The 19,129-nt window shown below is 35.3% G+C and overlaps 1 protein-coding gene across 2 annotated transcripts in view; it reads left to right on the top strand.

Moving 5' to 3' along the window:
• The first annotated feature begins 7,130 nt into the window (after positions 1–7,130).
• The window catches only part of fax (failed axon connections), a 36,817-nt gene continuing 24,818 nt past the window's right edge, over positions 7,131–19,129 (top strand). Inside the window, exon 1 of one of the 2 annotated variants that reach the window (XM_011053550.2) lies at positions 7,131–7,748. In XM_011053550.2, the coding sequence (XP_011051852.1) occupies positions 7,401–7,748 (348 nt within the window). In that variant the 5' untranslated portion in view covers positions 7,131–7,400. The remainder of the gene's footprint in view (positions 7,749–19,129) is intronic. The other variant, XM_011053551.2, reaches the window with a different exon arrangement.

The raw sequence follows: 19,129 nt of genomic DNA on the forward strand, positions 1-19,129 counted from the left end.
TATGATTTTCGATATAATGATTAATTAAGATATAATCATACAAAATTAGTTATATAATTATTATACTTTTCCGGCAAGTTTTGTGTCTCTTAAAAATCTGAGAGATTGTAATATCTATTATTTTTGCATAGAAAATAATTTTCTTTTATAAAAAGTATGGAAACGAAAGCATGAACCATCTTTAATCTTGGAAAATGCAAAAATATTTTTGAAAAATTCTTTATTTCATACAAAACGGTCAACGCCATAGAAAAATAAATTAATATTAAATATTCGCATCTTTTGATGTCAGTAGGTAATTGTTACGTTTATTAAAGAAATTATATTGCAACGAGGGGGATTACGTCCAAATCGTAATTGTTACAGGCTTACGAGAGCCAAGTATTTTCAATAACGCCGTGTTGAAATAGGTTAAACGGTTATTCAACGTGTAAAAGAGACAGGCTCACATAGGGTGGAGAGTTCGTAAAAAACTCCTGGACGGTGAATAATGCATAAACGCATCGTAAGATTTTCCAGGTGGGTGCATTTTCTGATAACACGTTTCACCCAGATCGATATCGTTTCTTCTCGCACCACCGGCACTACCAGTGGAAACAGAAGGAGGAGAGGAATGGAGAAAAACGTAGGGTGCACCCTTAAAGCCCCATTTTAGACGGATCGATTTTAAGTATTGTCGCGCGAGAGACAAAGAGAGAATGAGAGAAAGACAGAGAGAAGGGAGGGAGGGACTCATATATAACTCGCGACTCGTTTTAATTTCTTGCCATATGGCAATAGCGACCATAGAATTTTTCTACGTTTCTCTTTCAGTATAATATTAATCTTTTTCGCGCTCATATATTCTTTTGTAACTACCTATGCATGCTATAAATTTAATATTGCGCATTACTAGCAGGTCGTGTAATTCCGTATTTCATTTCCAAACGTATAAAAGAGAACGATATAAAGCCTACGTCGTGTATGCGAACTTATAATATTAATAGCGTATAAAACTTTTTGTAGAAACGCTCTAAGTTTGGATTGCCTCGCGATGACGTTAGTGACTTCGTAAATACGACACTTTGTCTTATTTGATTACTTGGACAGGATATTGTCTCTGTTTCCAAGCATCGATAAGATATCTATAATAGATTATACTATGCCAACAGATCGCCACGATGCTATGTAATTGAAGAATGGAAAAAAAAGTCGCATCTGAAGTCGCCAAGGATGAACAAATTTTGGAAAATGTTTCTGGCGAAATTAATTGACATCTCTCCGCTCTTTAAAACTTTTAGAGTGAATCACATTCTAAAGAATAAAATCTCATTCTTAGAAATTAAAAATCGAGCCATTCTTTTTCAAAATCGGCTCAATTTTCCTTTTTTAGAGTAAGATTCTTCTTCAAAGAATTTAAAGAATGTATCACTCCTAACAATTATTTTTTGATTATATGTACACGATTCTATTTATCTATTGCATTATCGATTATTATCAGCCAAATCTACCTATTGACGGAGTCATTGCCGAAGAAAGAAGATTAGAAAAAGAAATTCTATCTGGAATGTTATCAGAAAATAACCCATCAGTTCGTTCATAAAAAAAATATTCTTCGACAACAATTTCTATAAACATTTGTTATTTCTATAGAAAAATCAATCAAGTAATTTTATTTTTTTCATATTTTTTACTTTATGTCTGTTTTCCTGTTTGAAAATTAATATCGAACCTCGAGTGAAATTAACCGCGCTAATAGAAAATGCATTTAAAAACAGCACTATCTCTTTAACAGTAGCCGTGCGAGTTTTATCTGAAATTTTCGTTATTCGAGGAAATCCATTTCCCCCTAGCTCTTCCCCTCCCCCCATCATAATATTCTGCATCTGGCCGCAATAATAATGGCTCGATTGTGCGCGGCTCTATATAACGTTGTCCAGAGGCAACTGGTTAGGGCTGTCGCACATAAAATTTTGTAACAGTATGCATAAGGTGTAAACTTAAGCCGATGAGCCAATCAGGATACTGCTTTAGATTACGTAATCTAACAGAAATGGAAATAACAGTAAATTTATCCATAACCTGGCAATAAAGTGAATTTCAACCAGTTGAAACTCGCCTTATGGATAAGTTTACTGCTATTTCTATTTCTGTTAGAATACATAAATCTAAAGCAATATTCTGATTGGCTTAAGTTCACGTCTTAAGGTTACTTTGTTATAGAAATTTTGTGTACGGCAGCCCTAAATTATCCGACGTCACAGTTTACCCCAAATTGTCACCCTTGTGTCACCCCATTGTTGACCCCCCCCACAAAACGCGACATAAAAAATAATCCCACGTGAATTCCCCGGAAATAAAAATCGGAGTGTAAGTCGAATGTAAGGGGAGAATAAAACCCATTCTATTCAGTTGCATAAGCGTAGTTGTAAATGGTTGTAGGTGTAAGAATTGATCAATCACAGAGAGAGAGTCGAATATTCTTCTCATACTTGACTCTCTCTCTCTGTGATTAGTTAATTCTTACAATTCCAATTACTTACACAAAGAAAAATGTTCTGGTTAAAAAGATCCATCGGAATGATGAGGCAAAATAGAATTTCTGGTTGTATCAATTTGATAACCAATGTACCATTCTGATTGGATCTTTTGTTGGTTTAACCAGAACATTTTTCTTAGTCTTTGCTTACGAAATTGTATAATAGAATTGTATAATGGGCTTTACAACATAAGCTTCTAAAAGATAGAAACTGAGACAATAAAACATACATCCTTGTGTCCACAATGTGGAAAGATCGATTCGAGATCTCGGATGAAGGAAGAATTAATCAATTGCATTGATCATGCATTGAAAAAAAGTGTTCATTTGACTAAATTAATTTAGCTGTCTTTATTCTTATTTATTGAAGAATGTATATGTTGAAATGAAATATATGTTTGATTTGAATACATACATTCTTTAACAAAAGAAATAAAGATAACTAAATTAATTTAATTAAACGAACCATTTTTTTCTCACTGTAAAATCAAATTGTTCAAATATGTTTCGTGATTTTTTTCCCTATCTATACGAAACTTAATCCTTCATAATCTCTTGGAGCAAAATGAACCCAATGCATTTAATTGGTTGCCGTATATTCACGGTTATCGTTCTTCGAACTGAAGAAAGTTATTGAATATATTATATTTTTTAAACATTGTAGAAAATAAAAATATAGCAGCTTTGAAAAAGTTAATTTTAACAATTAAAAAATTGTAAAAGTAAAAATTTCAAAAATAAATCTTTTACTCAAAATACAACTTTTTTCATTTTTAATTATTTTTCATCATAAAAATTTGTACTCTACAGAGATAGCATTTTTAAAGAAAAAGTATAAAGTTCGCGTTCTAAAATTTGTATGAGAAATAAATGTTAGATTTTGAAAAAAAAAGTGAATTTCTCGCATAAAAGAGTATTTATTTAGTACAGAAATATGATTATTATTAAGGAAACAAAGCTTCAAACTTTTTTAAAGTCCAATACGAGTGATGATGTAGGCTTAAAAAAAGCGTAATCACCTTATAAGGTAAGTTCCAACTTTATTCTCGTCAGGATTACATTCGTGGTTTTCTTCTTTCGGCGCGACGACGCAAAGACAAAAGTCGGAGAGGCTCCGCTTTTCTCTCCTCGTTTTCACGGTCGTTAACCTTCTCGTTAAAAACCCTATGTTAAAAAAATTTTTTTAATTTAATTCAAGGGCTCCTTAATGAGTAATTTGTACTAAAAAATTCACTTTTTTCCAAATTTTGACTATTTTCCCAACAAATACATTATATGTACTGATTTTAAATGTCAATCCTCTCGTTACGATACGCCGCGATATTCGATTCGCCGCTCGCCGTTCGAAACGTTTCAGAAATGGGAAAACGCAAGTTTTTCCCACGCGAATTACATGGCACTCGCCGTTTTCCCGGTATATCGCAAGTACAAAACAAAAAAAGAAAAAAAAGACGCGTGTAGAATTGTCAAGGGGACTGGCACGTCACACGATGCAAGACCGTAAAGGGTTTAAACGTCCTATCGGAAGGGTGTCGCGCACCTTATCGATCGCGTCTACCGTCTGCCAGTCTATCGATAATTCCGAGGCGAAGCGGCACATCGCGCACGAGGGTGCAATTTCAATCTCTAGGCTTAACAATCTCGAAACGGTACTCGAACTGGGCGATGGCGGAGAAAAAGAAAGAGAGGACGAAACAGAGATGAATAGAAGGAGAGAATGTAAAAAAAGAGAACGAGAGAGCATCGAAGCTGACCGGGCCGAGCTTGCGCTTCGCGGACGGCGCAAGTTCCGGCAAGTAGTTTTCCAAATAGGAGTCCATCGGCTAGAGAGAGAGAGAGAGAGAGAGAGAGAGAGAGAGAGAGAGTGTGGAAAAAAAAGTAACCCGTGAAAAGGGGTTCGTTGTTGCGCCGCTTGACACGCGGCGTTGCCACGTTTCCGCGCGTGCAAACGCCAACGCGCACGCGTTGCATCGGCGCGGCCCGGGACGCGCAAGCGATGGGACCGATCCGATTTTCGAATCTCCGGCTCGTCCGACGCACTCGAGAACGATCCTCCGTACTCGGTCGATAGAACGATGGTCCCAGGAACGCGATTAGAGACCCGGCACCCTGAGTCGTAGCCGCATTTCACTGATTTCACCTATAGGCACTTATTCAACGTTTCTTCTCGATTTAACCCCTTCGGACTCTATGTACATTGTAATCTATTATACATCAAATTTGAATATATCCATTGAAATTATTTAGTTCTATTGATATTTAAAATCAGATGTACATATAATGTATTTGTTGGGAAAATAGTCAAAATTTGGAAAAAAGTGAATTTTTTAATACGAATTACTTATTAAGGTGCCCTTGAATTAAATTAAAAAAATTTTTTTAACATAGTTCCACATGCAGAAATCAAGTTAAGAGCGTTTTAAGTAATGTCTTTTAAGATGCTAATACGGCTCTGTGATTGACCTGTGGCAACTTGACAGTTTTTACTACAATTAAATCTGATTGTACGCAGTCAATGCGCGCGTGAAACGGTGAAACTTGATGTTTATTGTTAAAAAGTAGAATAAATTTTATCTTATTGTTAGATAAAATTTTGACCTCCTTTCTTTCCCATTCTCTCATTCTTAAAGAAAGAATGGTTGCGTTTAAGAGAAAGCAACTTCCCATGCAACACAGAAGTTTGCAGCAATATTGCTGCAATATTTGCGATGTTTCTCCAATATTATTACAACATTTGCAATATTTTGCTGCAACATTGCAATGTTGCTGCTATATTACTGGAATAATCTGCAGTATGATATTTGTAACTGTTGTATAAAATTCTTTAATATTGGTTTATACATTTAGATTAAGTATAAAAAATTAACAGAAATCAACTAAGATTGGCAAGACCAACCACATTAAAAAATTTTACAATTGCAAAGCTACTTTCTCTGAACGCAGCCAATGTCAATTTTTAGCATTATTTCGATGATTTGAATTTTATTGTACTTTTTGAGAAATATGCGTTTTATACGTCGCGCCTTTATTGCTTTTGTTGCCCGAAATAGCATAAGAAACAAAACATAAAAGTTTTGTGACATATAAAAAAACTGAGGCAGTAAACAAATCGGTATTAATCACAAAGATATAAGGCACATAAATAACGTAATAAAAGTTGCTTCCTTTATGTTAATTTCTTTTACTTGCGTTTTACTGTTTAATACCTATTTTTATCAATGTAGATTAACTTTAATCTTGCTTAACTTACTCTTCATCTTTTTCTTTTAAAAAATTAAATTAATGCATAAAAAGATCATCTAATCGTATTTGTATTATAAAGACGCACGTGAAATGCAATAATTTTTTTTATGTAAGCAGTAAACTGGATGATTTTCTTTATGTATGCGTATATGGTTGTCTGGATAAACCAGACCCTAAGTTTTTTGTGTTTTTTTTTTCCTTTACTTTCTATTTCGGGCAACGAAGATAATAAAGGCAGAACATATATCAAAATGCTCAAAAGCGATCCTTCAAAAATTACAATAAAACTCAAGTCATCGATGCAACCAATAATAACAGTGTTCACAGCACAAAAAGTAACTTTTGAAAGATTCTTTTATGTGATTTGAATTTTTTTCTCTTAATGATTCTCTCTGAATCCAAATGTATAAACCAATCATATTAAAGAATCTTACAACAGTTCAAAGCTGGTTTTCTATTGTTATTATATATCACGTTAGAACAAAGTGAAGCATCCCAGTCGACGTCAATTAAAAATAACATAACGGTATCAATGTTGTAACAATAATATCAATGTTTGCTACGTAACATCATATATATATATTACATTATAAGTCTGTGGCTGAATTAGTATAGTTTTGAAATGTAAATATATGTTTGCCATCATAGCGAAAGCGAATAAGAAATTTCTAATGCGATTTAGTGCAGAAATAAAAAAATCAAACATTTTACATTATTTCCACCGTTGAGTGCGGAAGTTAACATTAGGTCTACTCGCTATGCTTGTACTTTTTACACTCGGTATCTTCGTTTTCTTTCTTCCCATCACCTATATATCTATATTTATCTCGTTTTAAATGTAAAAATTTTTAAGGACTTCAAGCAACGCGAACCAATCAATTGACGTTATTATTTTCAGTTTGTGTCGCCTGAGATGCTTAAAATTTATTAGTGCCTACCATTCTTTGTCTTAGGATGTTTTCATCGAGTACATTTTTTTACACATGGACATTCACATCCCTAAAAACGGCCCTGCGCGCACCGTCCCTTTCAAGCGGAAGGTATCGATGCCCTCGGCCCTGCTCGAAGCCATCGCTAGCCGCTGCAACGGCGATGGCGGCGACGTTGCCGCGACTTTCCTGGAGTATTCCAAGACACGGAAAACGAGGGGAAAGGGAAGACACTCGCGCGCTCTTTCTCTCCCTTCGTTCGTGTTCGTCGCGCGCACGCAAGGCAGGGGTGGCCGACCAATTAAATATGTCGACCACGGCGGGGTGTGGCGCTTGCGCATGCGCGCCGTCACTGCACGCGCGCGCGCGGTAAGGGGAGAACGGACTGCACGAAGCGAGGTAGCGAGCGGCGGCGAGAAGGAAGGAACCGGCCGGCGAGCAGAAAGCGGCGACGAGCGACGAGTGCTTGGCGTACGGTTTGTGTGGTGCGCGCTACCGTCGAGATAGGCTCGAGATCGGAGAGTGCACGCGCGATCGAGCGGAGGCGGCGATTCTCAGGACGAGGGAGGCACGAGTTTTGAAGTAGAGAAGCACGCGACTGTAGTCCCCATCCCCCCCATCCCCCTCCTCCCCTCCGGCCGGACGGTAAAGGGGACGACGACGAGAACGAGAGTTTTGGAGAAACGTAAACGCGTAGCCGTTCAACGACAATGACGATGGCAACCGAGACGGAGAACAACGGGCCCGAGAGCAAGGAGATCAAGGACGTGAAGGAGATGAAAGAGGCGCTTAAGGACGACGCGCCGCCGGACAACAAGCAGGAAGAGAAGGACGCGGCGGCGAAGAAGGACGAGGCGGCCGGCAAGAAGGACGATGACGCCGCCGCCGCTGCCGGCGCGGCCACGGCGCCGGCGAAGGCCAGCACCGTGCACCACCCTGACTACGAGAAGGACGTTGTTTATCTATATCAGTTCCCGCGGACGCCGCTGCTCCCGTCCTTATCCCCGTATGGTCTCAAGGTGGAGACGTGGTTGCGGTTGAATGGCATCAAGTACGAGGTGAGTGTCACCAAGTATTTTTTTTTTCTCTCTCTCTCTCTCTCCCTTTCTTCTCTCCCTCTTTTTTTCCCCCGATTATACGTAAGCCAAATTGGTCCCCTCGCATTTTCTTTCTCGCGTGCGTGCGTGTCTATCCGTTCGTTCGTTCAACGGTCTCTCTGCGTGCCCAGTGAGGGAGGATCGATTGCCTTTATTCTAGTCTCTCTGACTGTCGCTTCTCTCTCTTTCTCTCTTTCTACTCGAACCGCGCGCGCACTCGATCCCTCAGAATCCAAGAGCTTTCCAAATGTAGAATAAATACCGTACAAAATTATCCTGTCTTCGGAGAAAGAAGAAATGACTCCATTCAGTAAAATGCAACTTTGCAATTATTGTGAAACTCTTTGACATGATTGATTTTGCTCTTGATTGCTCATGTGAATGTATCTCTAATGAACTTTCCATAATAAGCCATTATTTAAGCTTTAAACCGTAAGAGATTGACAAATAATAGTCGATTACTCTTCTCACGTTCGACTGTGATCGATCAATTTTTTAAGACTTACAGTTTAGATAATAATTTGCTGTAAAAGCCCATAAATCACAAATCTCCAACTCTCTGAAGAGTAAAATTTCACCCTTAAAGATTGGAAATTGAGCCATTCCTTTTGATTGAAGATTGGTTCAATCCCTCCTTAGTGTGAGATTTCATTCCAAAGAATTTAGAGAGTAAATAAATCACGTTAAAGAATTTATATAAGTTGCAAAGCTTTTTCCGCTAAATGCAGCCAATTTCGCTATACAGTACTAAGCAGAAGTCAATAATTCACGGATTCGCAATTCGGCAATTGAACTGTACTTTTTGCGAGGCCGATCAGTCGTAGATAAGCGCAATCGCGCCGATCGCGTCTCCTAGCCTGACGATTAGAGCGAGCAGGATCGTCGTCGAGTGGCGATTTAAATCCCCCGTCCTCGACCATCGCAATCGGCGACATGGCGTCGCGATTTAATCCGCGCGGCTGGTAATGTCGGCCGCACGGAACGCTACGACGCGACCGGGGGGATGATTTACGTCGTCTGGATGCCTCGAGATGCAATGAACACGCGCGGCGTAGAAACCTAACAGAATCTGGCCATGAGATGACGAACAACTTTTCATTAGCCCGTCATTTTTGTTAACTTTATTAAGTTAGAATGAAACAGCATACATAAAGAGAAACAGTACTCTCTAAATTCTTTGGAATGGAATCTCACTCCAAAGGATAAAAATTGAGTCGTTCTTGAAAAAGGATGACTCAGTTTTCAATCGTTAAGAGTGAAATTTCACTTTTTAGGGTGACAGTTAATTCTAAAAGTTTTAATGTTTATTATAGAAGTTTATTCTAAATTTACTGTAAAAATTTTACATGTATCACTCCTTTTTTTCACTCTTGTTTTGACAAAATTATCCGTGACCAGACTATGTTAGAGGTTTCTGGTTCAACGGGAACCAGAGTGTGGATGAAGGAAATGCAACGCTCATATAACGCGTTCTGATCTTTCAAACGCGGACTCGAGTAGGAGCCTGTTTACGTCCCTGAATTATCTCGCGATTGTCTTTGAATTAAACTCCGCGAGAATCGACTTGAATAGACGCACCGAGACGCAAACAAATTTCACGAATGATGGGGGTTATAAAAAGAGACGCTCTGTCGCGAGAAATTGGTAGCAATTTTTATGCTATATTTAACAACTCTCTCTTCGAACGATTTCGTTCTCTCTAGGATTGTCCGTATGTTCTTCCAGTCGAGGTATAATCTCGGCGTACGTGCTCGAGTGCGCATCGCGACATCGTAAGCGTAATTATCTTGCTGCGACGTACGATAAAAATGCACGCATAAAGACGGCCTCCCGCTTCAAAATGGCGGCTGCTGTCAACTTTCGAAGCTGTGCCTTCGACCTAGGTGTAAACCCAATGAAAAATGGAGAATTTTGTTCTGTAAATTTCTTTTGAGAATTACAATTAAAAAGTTGAAAAAAAAATCGTAATGATATACTGGAAAAAGAGTCTACTTGCATTAATTGGAATTTTGATGGGAAATGAACAAATCAGAAGTATATATATCTAAAAATTTAGCTATTTATACAGATCCGAAAGTAATTTTGTTGAACTATGTCTTGAAATCTATCAGAATTCTGGTCGAGATAACTAGATGTCCAATCATATGATCGAAATTCTATACACAGAAAAATATACTGTATGCACAAATCATAATACTTTCAAATATTTTACAAATTCGTACATCCGCAAATTTGTTATAAATTCATCGCAAATATTAAATTTATTCAAAATATTCTGAATCCTATAAGTAAATTTAATACTTCTATCAGGATCATCAAATTAAAATAAATTCGATTTACTCATTATATGTATAGAACCGCTTCTTCAGTCAATTTTATAATATTTTATAATATTCTTTAAAAGAAAATAAATTCTCTGTTTTGAGTATATATTGATAATATATAGATTTTTTTTAAATTTGCAATAAGTATATTTTAAGATTTAATTAAACAATAAAATAAATTAAAATAGAAATAAGAAATGATTAAGATTTATTATCAAGAAAATATCTATGTTGAAATTAACCGAGAAAGAAATAAAGTAAATTGAGTCACTTTTCTTAGTAATAAAATGATGTTTTTCTGTATGTGATTGATATGATAAGACAGAATGCATCGGTATTTTATTAATAAAATACAGGTTAAGATTGAAATAAACATTTGATGAAAATACACAAAAAAAACATTGCTAATTTGATAAAATTAATTTAGTCAATGAATAATTTTTTTCTCAGTGTATGAAAATACAAATGAAAATAATAACCCTTTTGCATATGTTTGTGTTTCTGAATCGACGATTGGGAAGAAAAACATGATATTACATCCTCAATGCTTGCACAAATATTCGCTTGTTATGCTTCTTGCAATATCAAGTTTCAACCACGCTTGAAGGAGTCTCGAGATGCTTTTAATCGCGAGGCGTGTTTTTACTTCCCGAGGAGCAATCTTGGCATTAGATTTAATTGATCTCTCTATCCAGACTACGCTTCTACATGTCCGCGATTTTCGTAAAAAATAAGTAGAAGATGGCATGCCGAGATAGATGCTCATTTTTAATCGGGGGATTAATTGCAAGCGGGAATTTAATGCAGTAATTTCGGAGTACCGTCTATTTGCGATACGTTCCCTCCGAGAACGCTATAGCGATCGGTCGTTTTCTTTCCGCTGTGCGATTTTATTGATATAGAAAGCAGGGCATCCCGCTTCCGAGACGAGGTAAGAAAACGCTCTTAGACGAAAGTTCCATCCATTTCGTCGGAATTGTTACGCTTGTTTCAGTTTCTGAGAAACGCGATGCAATAATCGGCACGTCGAAGTCATCGAGGGGGACCATTCCATCAGTTTTTTTGCTTTTTCCACCGTCAGTCATTGTCTCGCTGATTTGAAGATAGATGGAATCGTAAAATCCTCTTTCTCTCCCTCGCCAATCGTCGCGAAAATCGATTGTTTGCTCGCCGTTGTCGTCGACGATGCTTTCTCGCGCGAAAGTTGAAATTCTTCCCAGCGAGATAACGTGTCCCTCGCTCCCGGTTCACTTAATTATCGCGATTCATTAAGATGATATTGTGAGCGAAAATCATCGCTAATGATCGGAATAATGGCCAATTGAGAATTCGTTCGCCGCTTCGCTTTTGTATCTTCATTGTCGGCTGCTGTGTGGTCGTTAGCTTAGGAGCGGCGGGTTAACGGGCTTCTCACATTTTCATTATCACGGCGAGCTGTAACACATACGGAACGTTTCCAGCCGCGAGATTCTAGCGGACGATGATTTGAATCTTTACGTGTCTTACATTGAAGATACTGTGGTAGAAAACCAGGTCTGTCTACGAAACTCGAAACGAATTTTCTCTTCTCGCAATATTGAGCAAGCAGGCTAGAAGTACCGATTCACATAAACGAAGGTATCATGTATATCCCACTTCCTTTCGACTGCTTGACGGTCTGTTTTCAACAGAAAATTATGATTGACATTTTTTACAGTTATTTTCTGTCAACTTAAATAAATTCAATATATTGCAATTAATCCTCGAATTAAAACTTTATTGTACACTGAAAAAAAATTACTAGATTTTAATACAGAATCAGATATATTTATATATCTATACATATATATATATATATATAATCAGATATATTTATACAGAAATGTTTAAGCACTAAGTTCTGTCTTGATCGATATAAGAATTCTCTTACTTAATTAGATCAATAAAAAATAATAATTAAATTAAACAAATTAATTGTTTTTATATAAAATAAACATGTTTTTACATTTAATAAATATTTACAATTAGAATTACTCGATCAAGTGTTTATTAAAATTTATTTTTTTCAATGTAAGAGTATATCGTTCAAAACGTGATTTGTAAATATTACAGAATTTTCTCATAAATCAATTATCACTCAAACCAAGTAGAATATTTCATTGAAATATTCTTTGCGCTAAGAAAAAAAATCCTGAATGATTTGGAGAATTTATGTAACTGTTTGTCGCAAAGATACATTTTCCGTAGTTGTAATTCCGCGCAGAATTCCGCGCCGGTGATCTCTAGCCTGGTTATCGACCCTCGTGACACATTTGTCTTCCTTCTATATTGTCGCTTTTGCCTACCCCTTCGAATCGTTACCTCGACATCTGTTGAACATAACGTCATTCCTTCGTAAAAGAGCGGCGAAGAGTTGCTATATTAAACAAAGGGAAAGTTTTTCGTGATGCTCTTACAGCCTTTCTCAATGAAGTTTTAGAGCGAGCTTCAAAGAAATGCTCCTAATCCAATCTAGGTTTATTGCCGATGAAATTAATAGCTTTTTCAATCGTAGCGGGTTTAAATCGACTTGAATTAATGACATGCTCTACTATTGGTTGACGTTACATGCTCTACCAATAGTAGAGCATGCAACATCATTAATCCAATCCAGATCGGTTTAAACGTGCTACGGTCGAAAAAAAATGCTATAAGTTACATTAGATATCGGTATCTGTGAGAAAAAGCAATACTATCAATATGTGTTATATTCTAAGACACTTGTCATATTTAAATTTTGAAGCTTTAAACAAATATCTCTAATCTAATCTTATTTTAGAGAAAACGATTTCATCAATACACGTTTTATTTCAAGAAATCTGTCATATCTAATCTGGACAAAAGATTCGTTCAACGTTGAAGCCAGTGTGATTAATAGCTATTATCATTGATACTTTCGACTCTAAGACGATCAGTTGTACAGATTATTTATGATTCGCTATAAATAGCGTATAGAATTTATACCGATATTAGAAGCTATTACTCATTTTAACGTAATGAGAACGCAGATAATTACATGACAATATTAGTTGTTGCATCTTTCTTTCTTGAAAACTCCGTTATTTTCTGTCTTCGATGTATTCGAAGCAAAATGTTTCGTATTTCTAGGAACGTGTAGCAAAAATCCGTTATTTCTAACACAATTTATCTCTTTACAGTTCTAGTTTAGAAGTTTAACTTGCCTTTTGACCTTTTATCGCTCATTCAAGAACTATAATTGTAGTCTCTTCTGAAAACTTTCTATTTTCGTTCGATTTTTAATATTTAATATCTTAACGCATATTTCTTTGAATAATAATGGGTAAATATTTACTTACAGTACAGTTATTAAATATTTATTTAACAAAAAAATGATAGTTAAATCAAATTAATGGTTCTTACTTCTTGTACTAAATAATTAAATATTTATATTTAGTTAATATTTATTTAGAACTATTCAAACAAATATTTATTAAAATTTAGTATTTTTTTCAGTGTATATAATCGAATATATACATGAGGTAAATATTTTCGACATACAATTTCTTTTAAACGTATACATTTAGCATCCAAGAATATCACAATTCTCTACGTTAATTAATTATTTTGCTTTTCAATCGATAGTCATGTACCATAACTGCATGCCGAGAAGTGGCAGCTGTCTTACCATAATATCGTGCCATGAGATATCATTCGCTGCATTTTCTCAATGAATATCCGTTCCAATCGCGAAATGGTAGAATTGGAAGAAAAGAGGTCACAGGTAATACGGAGGAAGTTCCTATTGAACTAATCATTACCAAGATAGCTACAAATAACGGGTGGAATGGTCGAGATCAATTGATCAAGCTGACCAATTTCGGACATGCTAACGGTTATATCGCGCGTCCTAACGGACATGTCATTTTTGAGAAATATTTCTCTTCATGTTTCTTTGATTCTGTTTCGTATCGACATCTCGTTACTAAAACGACCGACATCATTCTGTGACCTGGAGATAGCAGGGGATCCACCCTATATCTGAACGAGACTTTTTTTTATCTTCAAGGAAAGGATCTTTATATAATATTATCCTAGTTTCGTTTTTAACTTTTACCGAAAAAAGAACGTATAACCTTGCATCAAAGATATCTCGGATAAACTTGGAAAGTGACTTGTAAAAAGTTACTAATTACGACTCGGTTTTTCATTTTCTAGTAAACTTGTGGTTCAGACTTAACTTCACTTAATCTGACGATAATATAAAATTATGTTTTTTTTGTGCTATGATTGATAATATCACTAACCTGATGGTAATATTATCTTTAAAAGTTATTTACGTATAAAACTAAACGAACCAAAAGATAATCTTATCAATCAAAATTCTAGTTACCTCAACTAGAATTATAATTGTAGATTTAACCAGAAAATTTTAATCCATTTTCAATCAACATTCCAATTAATGCAACTAGATTCTTTTTACTAAAAAATCATCAGTTTAATTTCAGTTTAAACAAAGTTAGAAAAATACAATTTTTGCACTAAGATAAAAATTTTTGATATTTTTGAATTTATGATTATAATTACATATTATTATAATTATCATTATGATAATAATGATGTTACTATAATTATTACTATTATTATTGTTTTGATATTAGTAATAATAATTAAATTATAACGGTAATAATCATAATTATAACATATAATTATAGTCAAAAATACAAAAAATTTTTCTCACAGTGTAGATTATCATCAAGTTGAGTTATCATAAGTTAAAATGAAAAATCAGGAAAGAAATGAAAGATGCGAAATGTCGAGAGGTCATCCATGTTTTAAGATAAATCGTCGCTTAAATTCGTTGTTTCTTCGTTTCTAAACGCGACAATATATCACGAAGAAGTGCGTTTCTCTCTTTGATGAAGCTGCCATTGAATGGTTATCGTGCGAGGAGAAAAGCAAAACGTTTCAGACTTTCGTCGGAATGGCCGGGACGACGCTAAAATGTGTGTTACTGTCGTTCAAGGAATGCGGCTTTGTCCGCTTTTTCTTAACACTACTAAGCACAACTAATCAATGAAATCGCGTGAACGTCAAATTCTTTCTCTTCCGCATTCCCATTCGATTTCCCGCGATAGCCAGGAGAGTATTTGAGAAATGGATTTTAGATGTATTATAGAATTACAAAACTGGAAATTAGGAAATTGTCGGGGAAAGGAAATTGAAAAAGTATCAGGGAAATCAGGGAAAAGTAAAGAAATTTTGCAAAATTTTCTGGAAAGTTAAAAGTTATTCTTGGAACTCTTAAAGAAATTTAATATATGTAGATCAACACCTATGTAGTTTTGGAACACTGCCAACTTAACAATTAAAAGTCCAAACAGTGATGGAAATCAGGGGAAAGTTATAGAATGTTAGGATGGGGAATTTATGACAATCCTGTATTGCTGAACAACACGAGGATAAACGGAGGATTTTGCGTCCTCAATAGCGCTCCGAGAACATCCGATTACTTCAAGCATATATATTTTTGTAGAAGGTTCGTACACTGTTGGACATACCTCCAGCATCGAAATTCCATTTGTTAGGAAAGAATAGTAAGAAAAGCACTTTAAAAAGATACAAAAGCGACGAAGATGCCAGGCAGAAGAATGGAGACGAGACTATAGGACACTAAAGCGATTTCAAGCGTAATCCATCCATAAGAAGAAAATAATTTTCTAAGTGCGGTACTCATAGTACGCTACACTTACCGGTTAATACCACGCTATGATGTAGAAACAATTGGCAAATTATTAAGTGCAGCATCCGTCCGTTAATCGTCCCAGAATGTTCACACGTGTTTTGCACCCGTCTGTCATTTCCCACCACCGGCGTCGTCTAACTAAAAATATAAAACGCATCTCGTTGATGCAGATCTTAGATGTCTCGTGCAACTTCAGAATGTAACGAGAGAACCAGTAAATATGACAAGATGAGTGTGTAAGATCTTACAGTGTAAGATTTTTATCTCGTGAAATGTCGTTGCAGAAATTTTTGCATATTTTATAATGATAAATATAAATGTAATAATAAATATAACAATAAATAATAATTTGGGATGCACATCTTGAAGTGGATACATTGTCTACTATCAACAAAAGTATAAATCATTCTTCTTTCATAATGATATTAATTGTCAACGCACTTCTTGTCGAATCAAACTTAATTAACAGTCACTTAGCTGTCAAGAAGGAACATTCAGAACGTTTGAACTATGCAGTCATCTTTAGTTTACTAAGAGTGTATTGTTATCTTTATTTAATTTGTAAACTTGCTAAAGATGGCTTAAGTATAAAATGAAGCGAAACGTTCATACGTATTTTTAGAAGAATGAATGTGACACGAATTCTATCATGGAGTAAATACATATATTTTTAAATATTATTGTAATTTGTATACCTTAATATCAACTACGTTGTGCTCTCATTTGCCTGTTTTTCATTATTAATATTTATTTTTAATATTGAGAGTCTGTGAATCACATTATTTTTAATTGTTGCTTTATAATATTAGATGTTGGAATTAATTCGTAGCGTTTTACAAGTGATGGGAAGTACTTTCATTAATGTATTTTTTAATGCTCATGTGAAATAAATAACATTCTTTCATTAAAAACGCTACGAATTAATTCCAACACCTAATAATAATTATGATAATTACTACAAAATTATTATTATTAATTTATAAAATCGCACGCATATTCAATTTTGCTCCAAGTTTCTTCTTAAGTTCGTTTGTTTCGAGATTTACTTTAATAGCTCTTGTGTTTGTACAAGACGAATTCGCTCAAAGTTATCAAAAATTCCGTAATTAAATGAGAAAGTGCGTGATTTCCAAACACCCTGTGTATTATCGAGAATTCAAGAAAATTGTGTTGAGATTTCCGCCAGCCTGGTTCATCCTGACTTATCGAAGAGGGAAGGGCGAGGAAGGAAAGGGCGGGGCGGCGTAAGAGATGGCTCTCGGAGCTGCGCTCGGTACAGCTGCACGCATCTTTGACCTTCGGTCATTGCATAGGCGTAAATCATCGTGGTTTACGCTCGAAAGAAAATTTTTTAACGGTGAATGTACACGATATATAATAATATTTGATGGATTATACGCCAATGTTGCAACAACTCTAATTAAAATCTTTCGATTTTTCTCTTCCTTATTAAACGATAATTAAAAGCTATTAATCTCTGTTAAACTGTGATTTTTTTTGGAAATTACTATTTAATAAGTATATTATAATAATATTATTAGTTATTATAATTTTGTAATATATACCAATTATTTTATAATAATTATAATAATTTTGTTTTTTTAATAAATAATTTTAATATTATTTTAATATTATTCTTTTAAGAGAGAGAAATATGTACATCGTAAAATTCATTAAGTAACAAGTCGATCTTGAATTTTGATCATTTCCTAAAGAATCTAACGTTTCCGTGATATCCACGACGCAAATATCCGACAAAAGGGTCGATCGGAGGTATAGTCCGCATACCAACGCTGCTTGTCTCTACAATTTTAAATGACTGCACAATGCTTGTGAATTCCTTCCGAAGAGTACTGTAAAGGACATAATCAACACCGACCGAGTTATGGTACGGGTTGGGTCGGTCGCAACTTAACGAGCCATGAAATTAGCTGACTCATAGGATTTAAACAGCATTCTACGGGAGAAAAAACAAAGTGCTCCCGGTTAACTTAGAAGAAGCCGCCGACGTTATTTTTCCCACCGTCGTTCGTTCCTTCGAACGATGCTCCCACTGGTTATGAACCGAATGTTTTAACCGTTATGGAACGGCGTCGTCTCTCGAGGGAAGATACACGCGAGTAGCACAAGAAATGCTATGGATTTTATGTACATGGAAACAATAATTTTCTCGGGGAAGATGAACGAAGGCGTCGCGGTTTATAGCTGCGGATAAGAGAAGCCGAAGATCTTTATTGAGTGAATAGATCGGATACAGTGAACCGTTTTACGTCCATCTGCGATCGGCCATTCCGGTTTACACGAGATCAACGTTTATACGAGACATAGATCAGCATTAATCGGAGAATGTATTTCCGTTGTTGATATTTCTGAAGTACAGTAGTGGTGTATATTTACACGTGATGTTCTAGATTTATTCGTTGTTTCTTTTTGATTATAAACGTGCCGACAGATGCTAATGAATAGGCAAATTGTTATCGTTCTGCTTCATGTTAATGAAAGTTTAATTTAAGACTTACCGCAACATTAGAAATCATGATGATCTCCATTGTCACACTTTTGTTAATTAAAAGTCAATTTCGCGAATTTTATACATCTCGTTAAAAGCCATACGTAAAAAAATTTTAGTCGTAACCGTAAAATGGTAAGAAAATTAGCCAATCACAGTCAAAAGTGTGGTTTTACATTTTAGAATGCTCGACCATGATTGGTCGAAATGTTTACGATTACGACTAAAACTTTTTTACCTGTGGTGACTTTAAGGGAATCATAAAGCTGTCGGGTTTACTGGTTAAATGCAATTATTTTCGTAGAATAATATTACATATATTATTTTTATAGATTTGGAAATCCTTTTTTAAAATTAAAGTACACGCATTAATACTAGTCTGTAGCGTAGAATTTAGGTCGATAAAATATATTGAGAAATTAAGTTCTTTTTTATTATTTTTTAGTCTCCAATGGCAGAGCTAGAGTTGTCAAGTCGTGATAACATTTGCTTGATATATAAAAGCTCTGTAATCTGTACTTATGAAATTAGAGGCTACAGACTAATAGATTACAAGAGATTCAGTTGTAACGCGACGTCGAGTTCTTAGAATTAGATTTATATCCGTTTCTATACCATAATGTAGTTTAATTTTAATTTCAATTCGATTTTTTATCTTTTTCTAGTTCTTAGAACTGCACCAATGTTACTTTGACTTTAAACGAAGCTTAAAACTCTCTTTTTAAAGTTAAGAGAAAGAGAGAGAGAGAGAAAGAGAATTTTAAGCTCTTCTTAAAGTTAAAGTAAC

The sequence above is a fragment of the Acromyrmex echinatior genome, chromosome 8, assembly GCF_024713525.1.
Source record: "Acromyrmex echinatior isolate Ae372 chromosome 8, ASM2471352v2, whole genome shotgun sequence".
In the NCBI taxonomy this organism is placed as follows: domain Eukaryota; kingdom Metazoa; phylum Arthropoda; class Insecta; order Hymenoptera; family Formicidae; genus Acromyrmex; species Acromyrmex echinatior.